Below are 27,189 nucleotides of genomic sequence, written 5' to 3' on the forward strand. Positions count from 1 at the left end.
AGTAGGACAAAATCATTCATCCTCCAAAATCATCACCTCAAGGGAACAATTCCCCTGAAAGAAGCCCAGCTGAATCTTCACATCCAGATCATCAGAACTCCAGGTCTTCATCTTAACTTTCAGTTAAGATGAACTTTTCCTGTTTTAAGGCCATAAAATATCAGTGTGGGGTTTTCCCGCTCTCTTTCTCAGAGTCAATTCCCTTAATATCCCTTTTTTAATCACCGCTAATGAGCATGAAAACAAAGAATCAGTTTTTCTTTTTTTTATTATTATTATTTCTAGCAGACAATTTACATAAAATTCCCCTTTTAAGTTAGTGATTCATAACTTCCTGCAATAAACTACTTAAGGAGCAGCTTTGGTAAAGAATGGAATGAAACAACCAACCAAAAAAAAAAAAAAGAACAATCACAGCTGATTTTGAAACCAACACAATTCACCAAATTTAGATTCAAAAGAAAATCTGCCAAGCTGTATTTTTTCAGTGTTTCCAAATATTCCACCTTCCTCCTCCCTTTTCGGGTTTGTGCAGATGTGGGAGCTGCATTCTGGCAAGCAGTTTGTCCTGCTAGATCACGGAAATCCATCTTTACATGATTCGTAGACCTTGAATAGAGGACTCTAAGGTCTTGAAAGAGAGAAAATCTTAATCACAATCTGCTACAGTATCCTGTGTTAAATAATTCCGTGCAAATGCTGATGCAAAGAAAAACGAGTAAAAACCCTGAATACTTGAGATTAGACTCATATTCAAGAGCCAGAGACCGCTAGACTCATTCATTTCAAACCCATGCATATATAGACCAATGATTCTACCCCCTTCCCCTGAAACTGCATTAAAGCAGCTTATGTATCACCTCAATTTCTTATTTGGCTCCTGTCCCCACCAGAGCTTTCTGGCATTATAGAATACAGACAAACGATTCTTTTCCTGAAAGGCAGCACACAGCTCTCAGCAGCCTGGGGAGGCCAGCAGAGACCTCTGTTGGCCAGTCCTCAGCAAAGCAAGCACTTGCATTATTAAATCCTTTTAGGGTTTTCAATACAGTGTTTACTGTATTCTCTTAACTGTTTGAGGTAACTGCTTACTACTTTGGTAAGTTAATTAGAATCATAGAATCGTTTAGGTTGGAACAGACCTTTAAGATCATCCAGTCCAACCATTAACCTAACACTACCAAGTCCACCACTAAACCAATTAAGGAGAGAGTAATCATTTCATGTTTCCTGGCTTGGTGGCTGGATTATTTTTAATGAAAGTAAAAGCCAGGAATCATTAAGATTGGAAAGGATCTCTAAGATCATCAGTCCAACCATCAACCCAACACCACCATGCCCCTATTAAGAGAGGGGAGGACCATGTTCTGCAGAAAGACAGCGAGCAGAGTCCAAAGGGATGGGAGGAAGAAGAGGCAGGGGGCTGTGTCATACCAATGATCGTTCCAGCCTGACTATGGCTGAGGTAGAGGTTGGAAAAGAATTAGTGCGATTCCTACGGGGACATTAAGCGATTCCATTAAAAAATTAAGTCTGGATTAGCACCATCTGCTAAGCAAAGTATATCTGCATTTATGCTGAATCTTGGATCTGTCTTCCTTACGGAGTTCACTAATGGTTTTGAATATTCCAGTCTGGATTTCCTACTGCTAATAAAACCTGCATTAGGGCTGAGCCCCAGAAGTTGATGCTAGAGATCAAAAAAACCCACCACTGCACCCAGTTCACATAAACATGGTAGCAAAAGCATACCTTGAAATCCCAGATGGTCATTGCTCCATCGATGCCGGTGGTGCAGAATTTACGACAATCTCGTTTGTCTATCTCATAAATAGACACTTGGCTGAAAACAGAGAGTGATAGCTGTAACACAGACACCCATTCCAGAGAGCCAAAAAGCTGGGAAATTTGGGCTGAATTCAACTCCTACTCTCTCAAAGGGAGACATGAGTATAGCAGAGCTTATGCCAGATTTTTGGTACAATGCTTCAAAAAAATAAGCAAAGAAAAAGGATGCTGAAAGTTCTTTTATCGCGTGGTGACTGTAACCTAAACATTTTCCTTGAATAAAGACAAATTGCTTCAGAAATGTCAGCATCCTCGGGGCTCACATACTTTAAGTGCAAGCATATTTTACTCGATTAACCTGAATCAATCCTCTTGATGAATAAATACACCTGGAAATAACATCTGAAATAGGAAGCTGGTATGTGAATTCCAGTTTCAGGTGAATTTTTTGCTGACTAGATTTTGCACAGTGCTACCAACCTCTTGTGAACTATCTACATATTTGATACGATAAACTGTGTTCAAGTTGCAGAACACATTAAACATGAGCAAATAGCAGTAGCATGCATGCCATGTTAATGATTAACTTTACCAGCTTCCAAATAAGTCCTGGAAATAGACAGCCCTTAGTGAAAGACTCAAATGAAAATGGGATACCAGCTAAACCCATCTGGTATAGCAAATTTGAGCTCTCGTAGGTTTGCAGCACATCCTGAAAAAAACAAAGTGATGTGGAGAGCATTCCTTCCTGGCGTATTGATGGCCAAGACACTCACGTTATACTGTTTTGGTGCAGTGTCTCCAGGGTAGTGTTACGATCTTCTGTAGTGGCTCTTTTATCCATGTTTCGAAAGCGTTCCATAGCGGAAATATTGCGCTGGATGCTCTGTTTTGGAATGTCTAGTTTGGAAACGAAGGTCAGCAAGCCACGGTCATCACAGTTAAAGAGCATCGGGCAGCAGTCATGGCCCTGCAACCAGACATCACGAAAGCATGTCAAGAAACATAAACAACATAATCATAATTTCATTCTGCTGCTGCTGTTAATTGCAGAAATGCAAAGACTGACATTATGGAAGAGCTTGCTTATTACTGACTTTGTAATGTACGGTGTTTCTCCCTCTCCAAAACACTACAACGCTCTACAAGGAGAAAATAACAGACACTTACAGCTGCCACCACACTGTTCTCCGAGACAAACGACACACTCAGGAGTGGGAGGAACTCTGTTTTCAGCTGCGAAACCCTAAACACAAGAACATTTGTTAGAGGACTTCATTGAAACCTCTCATCTTTGGCTTCAACAAAAAATAGACACCGTTCCCACACAAGGATTATTGGAAAAGAAGTCAGTGTAGCTCAGTTGTCCTGAGATGACACCAGAAGGTTGTAATTTGTAATAAAAAGTTTTAACCTAATGAAAGTGTCCTGGAAGATCTATAACAAGCGTGAAGTATTCCAGGTGAAAGGATGAAGTTACCTAGTATTGTGTTTAAACTCTTGCCACTGTTTACAAAGAACACCCCCAAAAAAGGTTCAAATTGATGAAGCTATTAATGTCACATAAAAAGGTTCAAATTGATGAAGCTATTAATGTCATACAAAAAATTAATTGCACATAATGCAAGTTATATGCATTAATTGCATACAAAAAACACTTGAAGTTTTAGTGCTTGACATCATCTTTTCAGGAGGAAAAAGCCTATATGTTAATTTAAGTCAACTTTTGTGATTTTATAACAAATAAGAAAAGAATTCTAGAACACTCTATGCTTAATGATACCTCCAACCAGGTAATAATTCAAAATGAAGCACAGCATTGGCTGGATGATCTCTGCTATCAAAACGTATGGGGAATCTCCTCCTTCTTGGTTAGAAAGCCAGGGACACTGAAAAGTTATTCAGATCAAGATGAGGAGCAGAAGGAGGAATTGGTAATGAAATATTTTGTTGGATTGGAAGGTGTAAGTTGAAACCTTGCAGCAGCAGTGTCTTAAGGACAGTAGTTGGGATTAACATTTCATGAAATGAACAACTTATTTTCCAGATCCTGGTTGGGGATAGGGTCTTAGTAGTTATGGAGGGAACATGTTTCTGAATTCTCTTGAATCCATTTACAAGGAAATATTGTTTCCCCAGTCACTAGAGTGGAACGTTTTTGGGTTTGGTTCCCTCCCCCCCTCAAAGTAAATTGACTATACCCTCACTGAAGAATTCTTATAAGAAATTTAAATTATATAATCTAAAATTCTAAGAATCTACCTTATTTATATAGGCCTCAAAGAGACTCCTAGAATCTACAGTAAAATTGTCAAAACTGGAAACAGCAGTCACAGCTCTCGTTGTTGCAAGCACAATATTCCACACACTGCTTCCTCCTATGTCAAACAGCTAATTACTACCAGAAAGAGCATACTTACATCATATTTTTTGAGGCATCAGCAACTGACACAGTACTATCATGACTGACCCAGGCTAGGCGGTTACCGCTGGCAGAAAAACTGACACTATGCACCCATCCGCCACTTCCAGCACCCCCAAATTCTGACATCAGCTGCCCAAAAGGCATTTTGGAGCCCCATGGTGTACTGGCTGGTTTTTCATCCACTTCCTTAATGTAAGCAGAAAACACCCTGCAAATAAAAGATTTCAGCATGAATAAAGACAGAAGAAACCTCCTGGGAGCTTCATATCCATTTCACATTGGAAGCGAATAGATGCATTCCAATTCTACCAAAATAAAGTACTACAGTGTCTTTAAACAACAAGCCGCTAGTGGCTGGGAAGCTTCAGTATACAGAGAGAAAGCAATAGTACAAAGGATGTAATGCACATAGTTTTCTCATAAATGCTGTTCTTGTATCTCTCTCCTTTTTTTTCCAGAAGATGGCACAAAAACACACATAGTCATTGCATTTCCCACTGTGCTAAGATTTCCCTTTCATCCTTTTGCAGTGCTAATAACTCTCCGAGTCAATTCTTCAGTTAGAGAAAAATGACAAATTGCACTGTATAATTAGAAGCTAATACAAACACCTACAAAATTACCCACTTTTTAAGAACATTCACTTTTTAGCAGGATTTCAGAGAAAGAAAACTGATGTTCAAATGCCACCAAAGAAGCTCTGAGCCACCTTATTCTGGCTCATTACTGAAAGAATGCCTTGAAAACCTGAAATACCACAATGTTTTTATAGTTTTTTTCCCAGCACTACAATTTTCAAGATATATTTAAATAGAAAGCCTCCCCCTTTCATCAAATTCCTTCTGCATGATTCAGACATGCCACAATATGGTGTTCTTGACTGTTACCATGGAAGTTACTGGGACGTCACAAACATAGGATTAGAGTCCATTGAACAGGAGGAGCTACACCATACTACCACCAGAGAAACATTTTAGTATAAACGAAAAACCATGATCAAATATTCATGGTTGCAGTCAAACACAAGAAGGAATTCTTTTATAGTGAGTTTAAGGAAATGTTGCTGCCCCCTCCGCGTTTTTTAAATCTTTTACATGTGTGGGGTATGCATTTCAAAAGGTACCTATATTCAGCTTATTCAAATAAAGCCGATCATTTGGAAGAAGAAAGGTTTAACTGCAGCTATATTAGGTACAGATTTTCAGAGAACTAAGTATGAATTTATATTTGGCTCTATCAGTTTAAATATAATCTAATGATAATCCTTCAACAAACTTAATTTTATACAGACATCTAAAAGGACAGTTCTCTTAATGTATGGAAACAGGACAAGATGTTTAAAGCAACAGCCTTTGACACAAGGCAGAAAAATCATTCCTAAGTACTGAAAGACCTTGAAGATAACTGTTAGTTAAAAAAAGAAAGTCTTTTCCCTTACTAAAGTCTCCCTCTCTTTTAAAACCAAAATCACCTCAGCTTGAAGGCCCCAACCTTCAAAGAACATTGGGAAATGACTTTCATTCCCACAGCAACATTGTTCCAGCAAGAATATAAAATTCACACCTATGCGGTGCTGTTAGCTATATATATATTTCTAAAGACAAATGTAAGAGGAGCTCATCTAGGCCAGCCACCAGAAAAACTCTGCTGAATACCTATCAACTTGGAGCTTCTTCTGCCCTCCATTCTTTTTCCAAAATGTCTCCCACTTAGCTGCTTATTAGTTGGCAGTGGCTCTGGCAGATCCATTTCATAATTTTCTTCAGAACCACCTATCAGAACAGATGCATACTTCAGGCCCAGATATCTTTATTATCTTTAATATGTAGCTGAACATCCCCTAGAACTGGAATTCTAGAGATCTGTATTCATCATTTACCGAAGAGATTGTTCTTTCATGGTTTTGGGGAAGAATAGAAACATAAACCCAGTGCCAACCTCCACTACTTTTCCTTTCTTTAAGGTTTCTGTACAGAGATTTCTATGATAAAAGCAGCAAAATTATGAAATGATTCATCCTAAAGTACAATGTTAAAGAAGAGCAGAAAGTTTCCCAAATGTTTTAAACCAAGATCTGCTTTTTTCAAAATATACCCAATTTTCAGAGAAACAAGATGCAGGACAGATTGAGTTTTCTGATGGGAAACAAAAGATTAAGCAAGTCTTCTAGAGAATGCTCCTAGGAAATTGGCTGAACCACACCTTGACTTTCTCCCCCCCCCCCAAAATCACACTGAACAGAAAATTACGCATATCTAACTTCTGAACCAAAAGAGGAAAGAGGAGATAATCAGGGATGCAATGCATATAACAAGCACTGAACAAAGCCTGGCGACAAAAGAGCTCAAGTCCAAAGTAACAGATAGATAGATAGATATACACATATCAGCTGACCTAATGTCAAAGTCCCAAGATGCTTTATGAACACACAGGAAAAAACTTCCACATGTGAAAAGCAGCTGCTTCTGGAAGATGAATGAGTACATTTTACATCACTTTTTTTATGAAAGGAAGTGAACATGTACTGTTTATCTAATTAAAACTGGAGATAAGGCAGGAAAGGGAGACAACTCTCCTCCTCTTCCCAGCTTCCATTTAACGCCTCTCCTTACATAAAAAGGTGTCAAAGGATAGAATTTAGATGCACGGGTTTCATTCTGAAATAAGGAATGTAATAGTCGGTCCCATCCCCCCTCCCACTCCTTAGTCATTTTTAGTACACCCTTTGAAGCTTAAAAATTGCCCTCTTACATAAAGAATTTAAGAAAAGAAGCTTTCGTTATTATTCAAGGTACAAGTGATTAAGTAAAATATGAATTAAAGTCAACCACGCTGCAGACAGTTCCCCATGCAGACTTCATTGCAGTGACCCCAATCACTCAGCACAGAACAACTTGCAGGGCTCGTCCCTCACGGTGTAATTTCACAACCAGTTTGAAAGACTTCGCCATCTATCTCACATGCCAATCTTTTTACCAGCCTTTTCTTTTTTAATGCTCTTCAAAAATGTGTTTTCTTGTGTTGAGTTTCAGGCGGACCAATTCCTTGACCCTGCTCACCACAGGGCTGCAAGAACGTTAAGGCTAGCACAGGCGAAGGAGAGAGAACAAGTGACTCGGGGAAGACAAAAAATGAAATACTGCCTTTGGAAGGGCCAAGTTACTCTGAATTTTGGAACTGCACCATTAGGATATTCTTTTTAAACTCTAACTAGTAGTGTTGGTGTTCTACAAGATAGCACCTGCTAGTCGAATTTCAGCCTAAGAACTAAATCTCAGCACTCAGTGCATGCACAGTAGTACTACTTCTGTGTACTGCTAGTAAAGAAACCCAGCAGTTCATTAAATTCAGGCGTGTCCCTCAACAGATAAATGTCAGTAGTCCAAAGCCTGCATACAGTAGCACCAAAGCCGAAGTCTCTTAAGCTGGGTATTTTATTTCGGTAACAACAACAGTATGCGATGAGCCGACTTCTATTTTGATAGCAAATGCATGATCAACATGCTCATGCTACTGACTAACTTGAACCAGTAATCCAAGTTGATTTACAGATGCTTTATTTTCGCTCACCTGCACTTGAAGTCGCAGGATCCAGCAGCCAGCAAAACATTGTTGGGGTGCCAGTCCAGGCTAAGGACAGTGGAACGAATGGGCTTTTTAATGTGTTTGCTCACCCACCTAAATGAAAAGAGAGATAAAATTTATATGAAAATATTTTACCGGACTCCCCCAAGCCCATGAAATACTCCTCAAAAAGATCAGCCCTTGCCAGCGACTGAACACATCAGTTTTGCAATAAAACTCACGTTCTGCCTGCATCTTTCATATTGCCTTGTACAGTCTGTGAACTTTATATGGTTACCTTAATTAAAATTTTAAAGATTATAAACAAATTCACATTAAATATATATCTCTTCACCTGAATCCTATTCCCTTTCTAACTCAGTTTTATAATGCATCGGACTGAACCCCTTAATGTGAATTTTGCACAGTAATTGCCTGGTCCCTTACATCCTACGAACAAGAGCTCAGCTCTGATGGCGATATTGAGCTAAGCAGCACTATTTTCTTAGAACACTAAGTACGCTTCCTCTCCAGCTCCTTCCAATGAGTTTTACAGTCATCTCTCTTACCTATTGACTTTTCTACTGTTTAATAATACAGTAACTATAAACCACAACAAGTAAATGGGTGAACTGCCAATGATATGACTAGCATATACATCTCAATTATTTGAAGTACAGTGAAAAGTGGTCCTGATATTGAATGCATCAGTATTAGCCTAAATATGTCTCAGCAGATTTGGTTTGTTGGAACTATTTACAAAATAGTAATGAAATCTGTTATTCACTTGATGGCCTCTGGGATGATGTTGCTTTTTCTTTGAATTTACTTCCATCAGGCACAAGCAGTTTTAAGGATCACATTAAATTATTTGTCTTCAACATATGGGGTTTTGATTCTTCTGCAGACAAGCGAGGCAGAGAAAATGTTAAGAACCAAATATGTTGGAAAGCATAGAAGTCCAAAACAATCTTTAAAATGTATTTTGCAGATGGTATCGTTGTTTACCATCTCCACATGGAAGACTGCACACAGAATGGCGGGCGCAAACACCTGTGTTTTTATGCATGTTTATGCAACCCAAAGTAATAGATACTCAACATACTGATTTCACCTACAGATGATACAGTAATGTAGCTCCAACACGTACAGCTACAAATGTAGATCCATTAAAGATCAGAAGCACTAAATTTAGATGCCAAAGAGAAAAAAAATGTTAATGGTGGAAATATTTGTGATAGTCCTGTCTGAAATCTAGAACTGTGACAGGAATATACGACAGAATACAGAACGGGTAGATGACAAGCTTGAACATCTTCTAATAGACCACTCTGGAGAAAAGTGACAGACTTGAATTCTTTAATGACAAGAAATGGCCCTATATATATATATATAACCTATATGGAAGAAAGACTCAAGGTTTCTTCAATCATTCTGGAAGGAGGTGTGGGGAGGAAACATTTCTCTTTTTTCAACCATACAGTTGTGGTAAAGAAATTTTTACTCTGCAGAAATTCTTGCACTTTCAGAAAAGCAACATATGTTTATAGCAGTCAACCAGAACACATCCACGCCAACACGCATAACCTGAAAACAAGCTAAGTCCAAGGCCTTTAGGTGCTGCACCATAGTGAAGAAGTAAAAGAGGGAACCTTTTCCCTAAGATGTAAAAATCCATGAAAGAACTGATGAGGCCCATCCCTCTACATTTCCTGAAGTTTTTAGGAATTAGGAAAATAGTAACCTAGTTATCACCATTAAACACCAGGCTTTAGCTTTCCCCATGCAGACCTAAGGGGTATAAATGGAAATTAAACTCAAACAGCTCACCAGTCATTTTCAGATTCAAAGTAGCACACAGATATAAGTCGAGCTCCACTTCCCACAGCAAATTTATTCTCCAAGGGAGACCATTTTACAAAGGTGGCTGCACGATTAATTCTCAGGATCACAAGGGTCGGTTTCCACACGCCGTCCTTCTGACTCCAGACATAGGCATTACGGTCTGCACCGCAAGTTACAATGCGATCGCTTTTGGGAGCCCAGTCAATACCTGCAATTTAGAGTTCACGTTAATAAACTTTTCCCTTTATACTGTTTGCTTTACAGTAAGCCAAAACAGAGACAATCTCACAGCCTTCTACTACAGAGACAGTTATTAATGTTATGTTAGGATCCCCCTTGTTCACTTATTCTCCGGGCACCATTTTAAACTGTTAGGGATATGAGATTGTCCCTCTAGCTTTCACCAAAATCGCAGATCCCAAATTTCCAGATTCCACAGAGAATTTGCCCTCTATGGAAGCCGGCTCTGATGGCTGGCCAAGAGGTGGAGCTCTGCCGACTGGCTAAGGCCTGTCCACTGGCACCCTTCAAACCACTGACTTCTGCAAGAGACTGGTTTCAACAGCTGAAACCCAGCAATTCTAAAGCTATGCACAAACCTCTAACGTAGTTCTCTGCTTGCTGCCAGACCGCAGTCACAATCTAAAAGTTTAGATAGCAGGGGTTTTTTTTTGGTTAGAAGTTATTAATCTTTATGTACTGATACAATCCTTACATTTTTTCCATGCCTATTTAAGCTGTGCCATGAGAAAGAAACGTTTACCAAGCAAAAATAACAAATTCAAAGAATAAAACGAAGCCTTTGATAAGACTGCCATTGCTTCTTTCCCCTCCTATGCAATGAAGGATGTTCTCTCAACTGGAAAGTCTTATGGCAACATTATTTTTCATCTTTTCTTTAGCATCCTTCTTTGAGATGCAGAGTGCAATCCTGAACTGTCCTGCCACAAAACTGTATTCCACTGGTTTTCCATAACTGTGTTCAGTATAAAAACGTTCCTTAAGCACACAAACCGAAAAAAGGATAAAAGGTATGGAAAGAATTTGTACTAATTTTACCATATTACTCATATATGGCCTGCTTGAAAATAGGCTTATGGTTAAAAAGTTCAGTTTTGAAGAGGTTGGCAGTCTGAAACCGTAATTACACAAGACATTCTAGCACTGCTTTCAAAAGGGGGACCATCCTGCCTCTCTTGACTTCTCTTTCCTACCACCTCCCTTGCGCCAGCACTGGTGTTCTTCTGACCCATGGTAAGTTCAGCTTTTTAGCTTAGCAGAAAACTAATGCAGCAAAAAAGAGTGAATAATGCTCTTCCTGTAAGCGAACAGAAGCAGCTCACCACAAATCTCTGAATCAAGACACAGAAGGCAAGACAAGGGACCTTGTCCCTCCTGATCAGAAGCTGGAGTGGCAGCAGTTGAATCGCTCCCGTCAGAGGCCACAAGCTGGAGTGGCAGCAGTTGAATCGCTCCCGTCAGAGGCCACAAGCAGTTTGATCAGTCTATCTCCTGTGTCTAACCACAGTTTAAGTCTACTCTTTACGACAGCCACAGCATTTAGTATTCCAAAGGTATACGCTATGCAGGAAAGCAGAGAGAGCTCTTTTCCCAAGTCATGAATATTTGGCTTCTAACACTAACAGGTACAAGTAAAATGCAGGGAAATGTCTTTGGGGAACAGCATGTCATTTGTAAATTCAGTCCAAGTCACTCTTCACAAAAGAGCATGTACAGTTGTGCTCTTTCACAGCTAGAATCAGAGAAATTGAACAAAGTTCCTGCAAAACGCTGTTGGGCAGATACTTCTGCCCATTAGTGAGCTGCGAACAGAAGAAAGGATACTGCTGTTTTGAGCAAGTGCTTGTATTAATTACTTTAATTTCCTTAGAGAATAAAGCCCTTGTACAAATATCACCATGAAAAAGAATAGTAATATAAGAGACTACCGCAGGACAATCACGTTTTAAAAATAACACCTTGTGACTCATCATGGCAGCTCTCCTTACATTTTCATTGTGGAGCTACAGATACTCTGGGCCTGCAGTAAAATGCGCTCACTGACGGTCTGTCATAAATCCAGGACTGACCACTTCAAGTGTTTATACAGTCCCTAAAAAAGGATATTTATTGCTGTCGGAAACCACAAACCAACGCAACAGTTGTATACTTGATGAAGTTTTAACACTAGCACTTGAAAGAGAGCAGCATGTATCACCAGAAGAGTTTGACATACAACCAGGTTATTTCAGAAGACTGAAAACTTATTATGTCATTATGGATGAAAAATAAGCAACAGGTAAGAAAGAAAGGCTCAGTTACTCTACCACAATGTCTGGAAATGAAATAGGGCTTTTCCTGCTAAAATTTATTGCGTGCAGTCCAGAAAAATGCTGCAAAGCTCTCTGTAAGTGGGAATACCAACCTATAAAAAGATCTATTTACTCAACACTTGCAGATTTCCTGCTCAGATTCTCAACTGTGGAAAACAGGGGGCGGACAAACTTCATGTCTGGCACAGCACAATATTCTCTTACCTGTAATGTGTCCATTGTGTTCCTTTAGTTCATGAGCCTTTACCCACTGGTTCCCGCTCTTCTTGTAGATGTGGACTTCATGATTATTAGGGCTAATGGCAATCTCTTGAAGAAGAAATAAAACAATCCAATAGTACGAAGGCTTTTTAATACCGAATGCTTTACTTGGAAAGACTTTCCAATCTAAAACCTGTATTCTCAAATTTCAGAGCATTACATGGGTTTTGTAAACAAAGGGCCAACATCCCTAGATAATCTCAAATAATTATGGTCATAGCATGGTCATGAGTATACTGCACAGAAAGACAATATGTTTTGAACATGACAACCCACATTCTAGAAGAACACTAGGCTATTAAAAGAAAGGGATGGTTTGGGGTACGGAAATAGAAGGTCAAAGAGGGTAAGGGCCCGGTCATCTCAAGGTGCAGACCAAGAGGCAAAGCTTTCCGGCACACTGGTAAGACTAGATCTGCTCATATGCCAGAGCTCCAGTAACGGGTTTAGAAAAGTTCAGATTTAGAAGACACGTGCTGTTTGGATTGTAAGTGGAACATTTAACCTGTAGCACTATGTATTTGACCATACCTTCCCTAAATGTGATCCAGAACATCACAAGATCACAAACTGACAGCAAAGAGAAAACAGCAATTGAAAAAAAATTAAAGATTAAAACTAACATATTACTTACGAGTACGGTCTCTGTTCCATGCATGGCAGGTGATTGGCTCTAGTAAAAACTGATGTAGAGACATTCCGAGTTAAAGATATTCCTATGTTGTAAAAATTGAAAAAGCTGAAAGGTGTAAAATTGAAAACAAAACACTTCAAAATCAGATAATTATTAAAACAAAATCAGCCTTCAACATTTACCAAGGTTGTTTCAGTCCAGTATTACAATTTACCTACAGAAGATCACAACTTACTCAGTAAATAAGTTAAGGCTGCTGAAGAGCTGCCTCTGCCATACGCCCCTGACACTTTCAGTAGGCCAATGAGTATTAACTGTCCTGCTTACTATTGCTAATTGCAATTGCCCTAAAAGTCATACACACTTGCTTCTTAGAGTATCCTCACAGGCGAGAGAGCAGGTTCTTAGAGAATCTGACATACCTAATAGTTTTACCATGGAAACAGAATACTTGGGGGAAAAAAAAGAAAAAATTCTAGGGATGTACCTCGGTGAACTGATTCAAAATCCTGACATGTATCAAGGCTCACAGGCAGCACTACAATAAAATATTTTTCTTTTTTTTTTTTAATATATATCAGGAGATTAGATTGCTGTGACTAGAACATCAATATATAACTGTAATCTGCTGATGTATTATTTGATAAAGCCATGTATAGGTATCCTAGGGAAAAAATATTAAGATTTGTAACTAATTACTAATTTCTTCAAATTAATTCTAGCACTGAACTGTTTCATAGCCAGACTTTTGGCCCCATGAGGTTCAAACACTAAAAACCAAACTGAATCGTTCTAGTTTATAAGTATTTTGTTTAAAAAAAAAAGACAGATACCTAGCTTTTTCTTTAACTTATGACTGCTCCAAGAGACAGTGCTGAACGTCTGCAATTGGAGGTGCAATGATCAGCAATTACAAAGTTGTTTAAAAGACATATCGTATTGTATGTCCTGTATTAATCAAGGGCAGCATAAATGGATGGAAGATAACACCGTAAAAACTCAGGGTCACCTGTAATAATTAAGATGTGCATAGTTCAATACACACAACTTGGATTTGTCAATTCCTTCCATATATTCCACTAATTTTCACAGCAATTTATCCTTGGCTGATGGATCAAAGTCTTTTTACCCCTATATATACATCTAAAAAGAAGTATCTTTGTGATATCATTCCAAGACATCCACACCCATTATAGCCTGAAATTACAACATAGCCAAGTATGGCCATGTTAGCAGAGGGTGGAGACTTCAAGACAAGGTAGGAATTTGGAAGCAAACAGGAAATGAATGGCAGTCCAACAGAAACTCAGGAGTGAATGAAAGATGAGTACGCTCTTACGGAGCTTAGCAATTACTATCACACCACTAGTTTAACAAATACGCTGAAAGTGCTGAGTCTTGGAGCAGCGATGATACAGTACTTTGCCAATGCAAATAACTGGAGAGACTTTTTCTTTTCTCTCTTTTTTTTTTTTAAGAAATTAACCACTGCTATTTTAAAGAAATACGACTTACAGTCACATTTCAAATGTACTTCAAATATAACTTTTAACTATATGAGTTTAAGTCCAGTTCATAATTTTAACCAGCACGATTTTCATGGTTCTTCTAATAATCATATGCTACCAATCAAATGAAGCCATTAAATATATGCAGTCCTAAGCAAAATAATTAACTACTTTTTATTAATGGGAAAATGTTGACATAATCCAAGTTACCTTTGACCTTGGACAGCCATGATATGAGATTCCATGTGTTAATATAAGCAAAACACGACTGCAAATCGCTTTTTCCACGATCTTGCTTTAGTACATGCCAACATTCAGTAGCAGTACATTTCCATATACAGGAAAAGTTGAAGAGCTGTTCTACCAACAAGGAATGCTCAGCCTTTTCTATTCTTTCCGAAATAAAATGTAAAAATATCCAATCTCCCCTCCCCAAGGAACGCAGCTATTTTGAAACACTTTCTAATACAACCCTGGTATTTTCTCCACAGATTGGCACTACATATAAATGACATAGTCCCATCCTACCCTCTAGTTCAGAGATTTTTACTAACCTACACACTGTTCCCAAAGACAGCCTAGACAAGCAGCATGATCCATTCCTTCCCATTGATTGAGTTTCTTGAGCACCGTAACTTGTAGCAAGCGACTGTTTTCCATTTTGGTTTGGTAACAAACTCATAAAAAACAACAGTGATGACAATCTCAGAAAACACTACTAAGTTCTGGCATCTGATAGTTGCAGTGCTATTTTCTTCAGGAAGATAAATCCTAATCAAGTCCTCCAGTTACATTTATTCCTTACCAACACATAAACAAAATCAAGCTCACATTTCACTAGAGAAAATGCAACTGGCTCTGTGATTCTTGATATAATTCATATGTAGCAAACCCCTCAATGCCTTCCTGTCAGCCAACTTCAGAATCTCACACAGGGAAGATACTGTTATGATAACTTTGTTAGCCAAGTACTTAACCCCGCTATCCCTCACCTTTTTTTTTCAAATGCAAAGTAACTGTCCTTGAGTTTCAATAAAATTTTTAAAAAAGGAGAGAAAAAAAAAAGGAAATTTTGCACCTTTGTACAGCAGGAGTTCTTTCAGCATGTAGACTGAAAAGATCAAGGTTGGGATGTACAGGACTCAGCTGTTGTCATCTCTCAATGGGGTAAGAAATATGTGGTGTAAGGCCATCCCTGGGCAAGCAACTAGCAAGGATGCAGACTCAGAAGTGGAGATAGCATGCGTGTGTGCGAGAGGGAGAGAAAGAAAGAGATCTTTTTAATCCTTGCCTATTTTCAGAGCACCTACATCACTTTCAAACATCTGGAAGACAAGTGCCTGTAATTAAGGACTGCCTCCTACTCCTGTCATTCCCTTCCAAGTCACTCTGCACAGCTTTCCCAAGAGGGTGACTCCTCACAGGCAAGCCTACTGACACAGGACACCATTAGCATTATAAAGCCGACCGGTTTGGGATGGCTTGCGGGCTGCGGCCCTGCCCCGCGCCGATAGCACAGGTGCACAGCACTGCTGCGGAGGCCACGGTGGGGCAGGGGCAGGAGGCAGGGCAGGGGCTGCTCCCCCCCGGCCCCATCCACCGCCCCGGGCGGCCCCGTCCCTTCAGGGCGAAGGGGCTGCGGGGTCCCCATCGCCTCACCCTCAGAAGGGTCCCTCCAGCCCCGCCGCGCAGCGACAGGGCCGGGCGCGGCCCCCCCCCACCCCCGGGCAGGCCGGGGCTGAGGTGACTCCCCCCCGCCATCCCCTCAGCACCGGCGGGCCTGCAGGCCCCCCCCCCCCCCAACCCACCCCTCTCGGGGCGGGGGCCGGCCGGCCCAGCGGCGCGGCAGACAAACGCTCCCGACGCGGGGACTCACCTGAGGCGGCGGGAGCGGAGCGGGACTCGCGGACTCTGGGCAGTCAACGCGACTCCGCTCCGGGCGGCGGGAGAGGGAGCGGCCGGCGGCGGAGGCCGAGGGGGGGGGGGGGGGCCGGCACTGACAAGGGAGCCAGGAAACGCGCTCTGCGCCTGCGCGCCTCCCGCCGGCCGCCCCGCGGACTGCGCCTGCGCCGCAGGGGCGGGGGGGGGAGGCAGGGCGCGCGGAGGGAGCCGCTCTGCGCCTGCGCGGCGTGGAGGGAGGGCGGGGGTTGGGGCGCGCGCCGGGCCCGCGCCTCACACAAAGGCGGCGGAGGCGGCGCGCGTGCGCGGTGGGGTGTCGGTCCCCTGAGAGGGGCGGGAGGGGGTGAGGGGGCCCGGGGGGGAAGGCGCTCGGTTCTGCCGGGGAAGGGAGTTCTTGTCGTCCCCGGTGCTTTGTGCGGCGAAGGAGGCCGTGGCTGCCTCTGTTGGGAGGAGCTGCTGAGTGTCTGTGGGTGCTCCGGGTTTGGGGAGGCCCCGAGTGCTGCGGGAGGGGCTGGTGTCTGCGAGGCCTCCCGAGGTGGCGGTGCCAGGGAAGAGCCATCGGCTTGGGAAGGAGGTTGTGGGGAGTTGAAGGGAGGTCATTTGGGCTTCTTCGGCGTAGGCTAACTCAAGAGAGCTACCGCGTGAAGAAACATTCCAGGCCAGGTTGGACGGGGCTGTGAGCACCCTGATCTGGTTAAAGCTGTCCCTGCTCACTGCAGGGGGTTGGGCTGGATGAGCTCTAAAGGTCCTTTCCAACCCAAAGCATTCTGTGATTCTAAGAGTCTGTGTGACCTTCCTCCCTTTTGGAGGCTGAAGGATGGAAGAAAGGCACTCTGCTGCAGGGGATAACAGGCCTATTCTAACTCATTCAGATACTGTAGGACCTTCCCTCCTATCTGGCTGGAATATGGAAAGTGCATTTGCAGTATTTTGCCCTAGTCTTAATCCCCTTGGGGAGTTGCTTGCTCTTTGGGGTCTCATGGTTTAGCTCCTGTAAAACTTCAAATTCCGTTGCCTGTGAGGTTTTGTGAGTTTAAGTACAAAAAAAAAAAAAAGCAAGTCTGGGGAATGAATGGCAAGTCTGGGGAAGAAAAAAAAGGCAAGAATGGGGGTAACTAGTGACTCCCAGCTATACTGGGGAGCAATATAGTAGTGAGTTTAATTCCTAGTCTGAGAGAAAAATAAAAAGCATCTAGAAGGAAACAAGAAGGTGAATGCTAGCCAGTATGGCTTTGTTGTGAATGAATTGAGCCAACCCAATTTCCTTTTCTGGCAGCATAACAGGGCTTGCAGATAAGGGAGAAGCTGTATATGTCATATATCTTGTTTTTTTGTTTTTTTTTTTTTTTAGTAGAGCTTCTGACACTGACTTGCAGGATATTCTAATAATAAACTGGGAAACCAGTCTAGATGATACCGCTCTAAGGGAGTTGCAAAATTGGTTGAGGAAAAATGTACTTGGTATCAGTGCTTGTACAGGGAATTACCTTGGGTCCATTACTCATCCATGATGAAATAAATAATGTAATTGCTGCATTTGAAGACGAGATCAAGTTTGAAGGCAGAATAAACACAGTCATAGAACTAGGGTTCAGAATGGGAGCTCCATGGAAAAAAATAGAATGTGGTTCAGTAGCAGGTGCACTGCTGTAAACTTCGATGTAATCAACTTCAGAATTACAAAACTGGGAAGAATTTCCTGGCTGTGCTGCAGGAAAGGATGGAGGGGCTGCTGTGGGTCAGAAGCTGAGTAGGTGTCCGTAATGTCTTGCTGTTGCAGAAGAGGCAAATGCCACACAGGACCATATAGGTGAGAAGATGCTGCTAAGACATACACAGGAATCCTGCTCTGCTGAGCTGTACTAGAAGAGTATGTCCTGTCCTGGGCTCTGCACAAGAGAAATACGGATATTTGGAGAAAAATGTAGCAATAACGATCAGAGTCTTCGAACGCGTGACTTCTGCTGAGCCTGTTGAGCGGACAGAAAACTGAAGAAAGATGTGTAAGCCTTCAGATAGATAAAAGGCTGCTGCTATGAGGAAAGGAACAATTTGTTCTCTAACGTCCACTGGGGTTAGGACATGAAGTCATAAGCTAAGATAACAGCCAGGCAGATCTAGGTTACAGTGAAAAAAAATTAGCAGTGATTGCTTTGAAGTAGTCAAGCCCTGTGGTGGACTGACTTGGCAGGATGTAGGGCTCTTCTTACCGTTTTTTAAGAATGGATCAGACAAATATTTGTCAGACTGGAAAAATGCAATGTAAGATCTTGCATTCGGGAAGGAGGCTGGAGTCGATGGTCTCCTAAACCAGTGCTACTATGGCTTTGTAACCGTGAGATATGTAATCATCGCAGTCCTTATTGGCTTAACGAAACTAGATCAGCTGCACGGATTAAAGATACGCAGCCAGCCAGGCCAAGTAAAATTGCATAACAGGAATGAAATTACGTTTAAGTATGGTTTTATGTTTACAAAATGATTTTCACCAGATGGGGTGAAAGTATCTAAATGAGGAACTCTGCAGAGCTTTTAAGCATTAAAAGCTAAGGCCCTGTCTCCAGCGAAGCTTTCCAGAGAATTTTCCACCTTCGTTCCTGCTGTATTGCTGATACAGTTATGCTGTGCTAATCCAGAAAGGATGCCAGTGTTTTTGAGACTGAGGCCTCAGAAGCAAGGCTGAACTGATCTTAGTGAAAGTAGTTTAGATGCAGTCAGACCTTAAGATGTGTATTAAAAAAAATTGACCTGGGACATCCTTTGAGGTTGTTTTTATCTTTAAAACAGCAAATGTATTCAGATGGGTAGTAGCTGGGCAAAAAGAGGTCTTTTGGAAACAGGCTGTTGTATATACAAAGAGGTAGTTGCAGATGAAAATACTTGCCTTGAGAGGCATTCTAGATGTGCGTTGTTCACCCCAGTATTTGAAAATGTAGCAATTTCCAGCACAGTGTCATATCATGCCTGATGTTTAAAAGGAAGGTGCAGCCAATGTAGTTTTTCCCCCTAATTGTATTCCCTGCTTCTCGAGAACTGCCATCACAGTAATTTGTCAAAATTGGTTTTCATCAGTAATACTCTTGAATTATCAAGAATGTTGCCTTAAGATCAGGTAAAGTCACTGATGGTCTAAATAACTGGAAATCTGGGATTTCTAAGCAGGGAAAGTCCAGGTATCCAAACGTCCTGCTTTTTTGCTACTTAATGCTGTGCCCACCTTGCCAACTCCTGTTTTAACTGTGTGTAGTGTGCGCAATGATCATGATACAGAATGAGAAAGAAGGAAGAGAGGTCCTGCTGTGTGCAGCTTGACCAAACTTTTACTGTGCAGTCTTTTTGCATACTGGCTTTCTAGGTTAATGATGAGCTTGATTGTGACTGCTTTTTCCCCTGCTGCCAGAGAAGATCTGTGGTGAAGCAGGTAGGAGCCTGCGTGCTCAGGCTCTAAATGACCACCTTCAGAGCAAAGCGTGAAGTGTGTGACATCTGGCAGCATCTGCGCTCTGTTAGCCTGCTTTTCAGAGGTTGTATGCTTAAATGTCTTTGTTCCAGTTGTCCAAGCAGGGCTTGGTGAACAACAGCAGGGTGTTTGGATGACAGCAGTGTTTTACTCTCGCTCCTGCAGAAAATGATCACTAGAAAAGAAACACCAGCCATGTTTATCACCATTTTTTTAGATTATGGCAGCAAAATTTTATGTTGGCATTGTTAATATTGGCTAGTTCAAGGCATTTGCTAGGGGTCAGCCCTCCTACTTCTGGAGCAATTCTCCCACAACCAACAAAGTCTCGTCCTGCGGACTGGACCCCACTGTGCTGCCACAGGAGCTGTTTCTGCCTTCCAGCTTCTCTGAATTTGCTCTGTCTGTGCTACTCTACCCTCCTGTTGCAGCACCCCGCTATGTCTCGCATCTTAGGTTTGAGCAGCAACCCCGAACACTATGTTCTGCTGTCTCGTTGTGAACAAATTCAAGTTTTTCCCCCATACAATAAGCTTTATTAAGACTATGAATGAAGGTTATTGATGAGAGGAATTATTTGCAAGAGATGGCCAAGATCACACCTCCTATCTTTGACTTGAAAAATCTCAAATCTCTGTTAGCACAGATCCTTTTCAAGTAATGTTGGATGTCTTCTATTATTCCAGGTATACTTGAAGTATTATTTGTAGATTTTCGGGTCTGACACACAGGTAATTCTGCTGTCTGCAGATCGTTGGATACTTTTTCTGTCTTCTAGTCTTTTTCCCATGTAGGCTGCCTCTTGATATCTCAGACCTGTTGTTTTAATCAGTACTATAGCAATTTTTCAATGGGCAGCTCTTGGCAAGATACACTACTCGGGGAGAAAAGAGGAGATTGAAGCAGTGTTGTAGTAGCATATTGTTTACCTTTCAAAACCTTGCTAAGAAAGAAGGCAGAAATGCTATAATGTCTTGGCACATTTGATAAGCAATGATGTGCAACCCCTTGTTTTTACCACAGGGGAAGGAGGAGAGGGAGTAGGAATTGGGTGGTACTTGCTTTGTATAGTTTGTGTCCCTGTCTTCGCTGCTAGACTGCTGGAGCGTACAGAAGTATCCTGGAGCCCCGTGCTGGGATGAGGTGGGCTTTTTCCTAAGAGACATCCTTGCTGTGCAGTTTTGGTGCCCTTGAAAAAAGGTTTAGTCCTTAATGTGCATCCCTTTTGGAAGTAGAAGGATGCTGCTCTTTTCCCCTTCCTGTTTTACCGTTAGTGAAACCACATCTCTACTAACCATTAGCCATTTCTGAACTTACCTCTCTGCATGAAAATACTTATGGAATATCTGTGTTCCCTTTTGTAGGCAACTGCATGAGTCAGCTAGTGTTGAGAACACACCTATGTTTTCCTCATCTCCATCCCACACCCTTTCTCCGCTCTAATGAAGTCATGGCAGGTGGATTCAAACGTGAGCTCTATCTTTGGTGCCTGTTCCTGGGTCACTGACACAGAGGAAGAGGGTTTAGGCACTTGGATAATCTCTCCAAAAGCGAGCCCTTTGCTTGCTGAGACACAATGCCTGGTGTGCACTTTGTTTAGAGCTGATTCAGCCATTCCATCTCCCTATCCTCTGCATCATCCGGTTCATGTATGGTCTTCCTTTACTTGGCCAGGCTCTGGCCAGCCTCCTGTTCCTGTACCAGAAAGGGTTTGATTTAAGAAGAGAAATCTTTGCACTGGAAAAAACTGACCTGGAACATGTCTGATATCTGTGCATAATGACATCAAGGTGAGAGTATAGTCATGACCCTAAAGAATTAGGGTTAATAGGTATTTTTAAAATTGTGTGGTCAGTTTTGGGCCCCTCAGTACAAGAAGGACATTGAGGTGCTGGAGCGTGTCCAGAGAAGGGCAACGAAGCTGGGGAAGTGTCTGGAGCACAGGGCTGATGGGGAGTGGCTGAGGGAGCTGGGGGTGTTCAGCCTGGAGAAGAGGAGGCTGAAGGGAGACCTCATCGCTCTCTACAACTGCCTGAAAGGAGGTTGCAGCAAGGTGGGTGTTGGTCTCTTCTCCCAAGTAACAAGAGGAAGTGGCCTCAAGCTGCACCAGGGGAGGTTTAGATTGGATAGTAGGAAAAATTTTTTCACGGAAAGGGTAGTTAAGCATTGGAACAGGCTGCCCAAGGATGTGGTTGAGTCGCCATCCCCAGAGGTATTTAAAAGACGTGTAGATGTGGTGCTTAGGGATGTGGTTTAGTGGTGGACTTGGCAGTGCTAGGTTAGTGGTTGGACTTGATGATCTTAAAGGTCTTTTCCAACCTAAACGATTCTATGATTCTATATGTGTGCACATGTTAGAGACTGGTTGAGGACAGGACGTAGCTGCAAAGAAGGGAGAGGAGAGTAATCCTTTGTAGAGAATGATGCACATTTTTGTGTGACTATCTCAATAGCTGCATGCACGACTACAGTGGGCCGTGTGTCTGGGGTGCTATGAGTAGAAACTGAATGTATGCTTCCTGCAGTATGTGTTTTAGAGAGGCAAAATGCCCCAGGTGCACAGGGTACAATTGTGTGATGAAACGGTGAGCTGGAGCAGGGAATACGTACAGCCTCCTCAGTTTGCCTCTTGTAAATTTACAGTTCTGCATCTTTTCCAGCTGCTCCCGCATGCACTGGTTGGTTTTGTGGCCACCTTTTGTGGAAGACTGGCTCCTTTAGAGGCCTGTTGCTCTTGTGCAGAATTTTCAGTCTCCACATGGTGTTTCTGTTTGGAGTCTAACCCTATTTCCAGTTTCTTCATTTGAAAAGGAGTAGAAGGATAAATGATTATGGAAGGGATTTGAAGTGTTGATGTGGAATTACGAGGATCGGAAAAAGAAATAGGAAGACGGTATCTACCCCAGGAATTTGAAGCTACTCGTGCTCTAGAGTTTTGTTGCAGTTGAAAAATAAGCGGCAAGTTATGCCGCTGATGACAGTACACCTCGCAAATTCTCCTTCGTGGGTGTAGATCAGCTGCTGCTACCAGTGGCTTGTTACTGCTGTACTTATGCACCATAAAGATTCTGATCGATGAGTTCTGCACGGGACGCAAGTGCTGAAGTCCTCTTGTGCTCCAGTGGGCTGAGAGTGTCCTACATGCATCTTTTCTGCCTAGTCTGGATTTCCTTAAATTAGTGCATTCCCTTTGGGACATGTTGGCTGTTAAATGAAAACATTCCTTTTCAGGTATTTGTGCTGAATGTGGAAGCTCAGGTGCAGGAAAGAGTTTCATAGCTGCTCTGTTGGAATGATCTTTCTTGTATATTTGTACATGTTTTTCTTACCGTGGAGTTTCATGATGATGCTTTTTTTTCCTCCTTTCAGGGCTAACAGCTCAGCCTATTCCATCTTGACTTACATGTCTTTTATTGCAATTTAATAGTTGTTCTTAATCTTTTCCAGGTGCACGCAATGATCCTGCTCCTGATGCAGACCTTTTGCCACACAGGAAGCCTGTGAGGAAGGTATGAAACAGATTGACAGCACAGATATTTATGCTGAGCATTGAAAGCTAGGATATGTAGACCCGGTAACTGTATGTTACCTTCTGAGAAATTTTGCCATATCTTTAATTTTTCTGTCTATCATAGGCTGCTTTTCTAAAGACTGGATCCACAGTTCACTGAAATCAATGGAAGTAATCCCAGCTGACTTGGACAACTGTAGATCAGACCATAAACCAGGTGGTGGTATGCTCAGTACCACTGGAGTAGTCAAAGGTATTATCCCCACCTATGATGAAGTCAACAGCTTTAGTTCTGATGACACTTCAGGCTTTGATTTCTACCTTTCAGTGGAAAGAAGGTGGCTGAGAGTGTGCTGTAGATGGAAGGTGAAGATACTGTCTGAACATGCAGTAGCTGAAAGCACAAAGGTGGCAGAAGGCTCAGCCTCACTCTGGGAGGAAATGCTGTGCATAAAATCCACAGCTAGCTGTGATATTTCTGAAGTGCCAGTTGTCAGCACAGTGCCAAAGGAGCAATCTGCTCAGTGCTGGCAACTTTTCTCCCCTCTGTGCCAATTACGAATGCCATTGACTAGCTAGAGGGGGAAGCCGGCCTACTCTTTGTTGGAGGCCTGATAGGTGTGATGAGTGGAGTTGTGTAATAAGTGAAAGAAAGGATAAATCGAGAGGAAATGGAGGAATTCCTCAGGGTGCCATCTGTGATGTAGATTACTGGGGAGGCAGAGAGGAAGTGGATTTCTTCTTTTGCAGATTAATTTTGCCAGGCTGCAGTCAGTGAGCTAACATGCATTCTGCTTTTCAGGATCATAAAAAGCAATGCAAGTGCTGACATGTATTATTAACAGTGTGCTATCAAATCAGCACTGGAGAGAAATAATGGAATATATACCTTAAGGTTTCCAGCTACCAATGTAAAGGGCAGAAAGGCAGGGAGGCCACTTATATCAGCCACAGCTTTCTTTGCTCTCTCATCATTTGCTCAGTACTCACTCATGATTTCCTCATGCTCATTAGTGGCATGTTGAAGGTCAGGCTCCAGCTTTCATTTAATAGTGAGCAGACTGATTCTAGAGGGCAGAAAGAAGTCTTGGAGACCCAGGATGTCTTATCTGCTCAGCTCTTCCATTTGGCTCTCAAAGAGATGATTTGTGCATCACAGTGCTCTGTAGAGTTTGTTTTTTCTCTATAAAATTGTGCACTGTTAAGCCAAGTGGGATTCATCCCCACTGCATCTGCATTACAGAACATTAGGACCTGCGTGTTTACTTGCACACTAAATGAGAGCTAAAATGATGATACATCTCTGAGGCAGAAATAGACCCTGTTGTTTATGAAGGCCTTGAGTCTGGGTCTGTTTTCCTGAATTTCTGTGTGTATGGATTTGAGTTTATATACCAATATTGTTTATTTCAAAGTTACGCTGCAGTAGCAGCAGCTGGCTTTAGACCCAACTGAAACTGTATTTGATTGCATTCTCAACAAACATAGTCTCTGCTCCACAGTTTACAGTGTGTATGTGTCTTTTTATCTCATGGAAAATATGAGCCCCACAGCTCATTTAGTGCTTACTGTTTACTGACATGAATCATTGAAGGACTGTTGTTGTTGCTGCTGTAAAAATAATAAAACAACCCTCACTCTAAGGAAGGAGAACTACAAAGGCTTTAATAGAAAAACTGCATTCTAGCAACACAAGCTGCTCTTCAGCAAAACAGCAGCAAGTAAATGTGCCGTTGTGTTCCAGAATGCTGCACAAGTTCTGTGCTACGTACGTTTTGTATAACAAAGAAGTTTAAAAACTCAAATTTGCTATGGAGATAGCAGCTCACCTGCTAAAAATGTATCCTTTTATCATCAGTCAATTGGAAGTGAATGTATTGGTTGCATTTTTTAACCTATTTGAATAAAAAACACATTTACGACTCAGTTTTTATAACAGATGTCCCATAATTGCAGCTGAGAAATGCTTCTTGTATTATCAGTTCTTTCCAGAAGTTATACTATCCTCCTTGGAAATGTTAGCGTGTGTGGTCTTTATGGAAAAGAACTGCAGACTGTAATGGTGAATGTTAAAGTAGCTTCTTAAATGTATGCACAAAATGAAATGGCAGGTATGTTATTTCATACTGCAATCTGTAACACAAGGATGCTTAAAATTTCACTAAAATGGATCTCATTGTGAGTTACACTCTATAGAATAAATCCCAGCACCATGGAAACAGCTAGTAAAACTATAGTTTCAATGGAGGCAGAATTTTACACTGTCCTTTTTAAGGTGGGTTTTTCAGAAGTGCTCAGCACTGTCTTAACTATTCCACTGATTTTTCTAAAAGTCTTTTCATAGGCCTTGGTAGGAGCAAAGCTGGGCTAAGATGTTGGGTTTTTTTAAATCCTGCTATCAGTATAATATCTTTAAAGACTGAGCTCTTCATGTTCCATAGAGTTATCAGACCTATCTCACAGACCACTGTTATATTTATCCATCATTGGCCTAATCCTGCACTTCTTACCCAGAGTTAAGATTTAATGTTAAATGACATGCATGTAAACTCTTTGACAAGATAGCTGTTGCATAAATAGCCCTACTTTCTCTGTACATGGACACTCAGTGCATTATGTCTTCTCCATGACCTCTGCCTGCTCCAGGAGTTTGTGAGAGTGCTTGCTGCCCTCGGGCCGGTCTGCACTTCTTCCAGCTCTGTCTGTAGTGGGCTGAGGCGGCATGTAGTGCTCCTGCAGCTCCTCCTCGTGCTGGCGAGCATCCTCATCCATTTGGATTTGAAGGTCCTGAAAGCAGATGAAAGATTAATGTAAATAATGAAGGGAGAGGAAGCTGAAAGATGTAGGAGGTGTCTCTGCAAAGCTGCTCTTTAAGGTGATGTCAGATTTAAAAAAAAATTAGGGGGGGGGGGGGCGGCGCAAAAACCAAAACCAAACCCCACAAAAAAACCCCAGCACTGGATCCCAGTGTCATATATGCCTGTCTTATATCGTTGTAGCCACGCTGACTTTTAAGAGATTTACTTCTGACTGAGACTGGTGTAACTGAGGACAAGTTAGGTTTCAGTGTGTGTGTGTGTGTGTGTATATATATGCATGTGTATAGAGAGAAAGAATCTTTGCTGTTACTCTTTAAGTTACTAAAATGGGATTTTTGGCAGCAGTTGTATCACTTTATTCCAACAAAGAAACTAGCCTTTTACTAATTTACTTACTTAGTTTTATTTTAGAAACAAAGAGCCAAAGGAAGCTCCTTAGTTTTACATCTCTGTTAGTTTCCAGTCCACTTCTTGGCTATCCTGTTCCAACAGCAATTACAGCTTCTCTTAAAAGCAGAACTTTTTTGTTTTAATTACATATGAATAGTTCTTTGGGCTGCTAGTTTGACAAAAGCTGATAGTAATGCTTGTCTTGTATAAGGTTTGTTGGAACTACTGCAGATTGAAATTGGTATGAGTGGGAGAACTAGGGCTTTTGAATATAAATTCTCAATTTGTTCAAGATGTCTGTCTAAACAAGAGTGCATAATCTACTGCTTTGTTGTTTAAGCTGTAATATAGAACTGGTATGCTTTTCCATCCAGGGACCTGCTTCCACCCTCTCCAGTTTACCTTGACATGCTGTTGCATTTATTCAGTCTCCTGACAAGCTCACTGTTGTTCCTGTTGGCATGATCCGGTTGCATTTCCATGCTGGTCAGGTCAGTGTCCGTTTTCTTGAGCTTGAGAGCTTCAGCACTCCCCTTTGCTTCAGTCTCCAGACTCGCCTGCAGAGACTCAATTGCATGCTGGTGATTATTTCTGTGGGGTCCAGTGAAGCATATGGTACAGCATTCTGTTATGTTGAGTCTGATCCAGCCTTTGTATCCAATTATTGCTCACCAAGTAATAAAAATACCGTAACTTTTCAAACCTGTTTAAAACTGAGATACCAGGATTTTGCACCAAGCTATTCTTGAGTA

General features: G+C 41.7%; 2 protein-coding genes across 3 annotated transcripts in view; both read right to left on the reverse strand.

Moving 5' to 3' along the window:
- Positions 1-297: 297 nt before the first annotated feature.
- On the reverse strand, positions 298-16,291 carry ARPC1A (actin related protein 2/3 complex subunit 1A). Of its 2 annotated transcripts, none has more exons than XM_075718312.1 (10): positions 16,235-16,291; positions 12,851-12,932; positions 12,160-12,264; positions 9,608-9,830; positions 7,784-7,891; positions 4,209-4,421; positions 2,959-3,034; positions 2,565-2,758; positions 1,753-1,843; positions 298-631 (listed from the first exon to the last, which is right to left on the reverse strand). In XM_075718312.1, exons 2-10 carry the CDS (start codon positions 12,912-12,914, stop codon positions 593-595), a joined length of 1,113 nt encoding a protein of 370 aa, XP_075574427.1. In that variant the 5' UTR covers positions 12,915-12,932; positions 16,235-16,291; the 3' UTR covers positions 298-592. The 2 variants fall into 2 exon arrangements, with proteins under 2 accessions (XP_075574427.1, XP_075574426.1); XM_075718311.1 differs by having other exon boundaries at positions 12,851-12,955.
- Positions 16,292-21,116: 4,825 nt separating this feature from the next.
- LOC104028388 (myosin-16) overlaps positions 21,117-27,189 on the reverse strand; it is a 34,921-nt gene continuing 28,848 nt past the window's right edge. The window contains 13 exon segments of the mRNA XM_075718892.1: positions 21,117-21,335; positions 21,338-21,412; positions 22,328-22,356; positions 22,359-22,420; positions 22,422-22,466; positions 22,468-22,522; positions 23,044-23,217; positions 24,174-24,340; positions 25,834-25,903; positions 25,906-25,949; positions 25,951-26,015; positions 26,840-26,859; positions 26,862-27,028. Of these exon segments, the coding sequence (XP_075575007.1) occupies positions 21,117-21,335; positions 21,338-21,412; positions 22,328-22,356; positions 22,359-22,420; positions 22,422-22,466; positions 22,468-22,522; positions 23,044-23,217; positions 24,174-24,340; positions 25,834-25,903; positions 25,906-25,949; positions 25,951-26,015; positions 26,840-26,859; positions 26,862-27,028 (1,192 nt within the window).

This window comes from Pelecanus crispus, chromosome 11 (assembly GCF_030463565.1).
Source record: "Pelecanus crispus isolate bPelCri1 chromosome 11, bPelCri1.pri, whole genome shotgun sequence".
Taxonomy (NCBI): domain Eukaryota; kingdom Metazoa; phylum Chordata; class Aves; order Pelecaniformes; family Pelecanidae; genus Pelecanus; species Pelecanus crispus.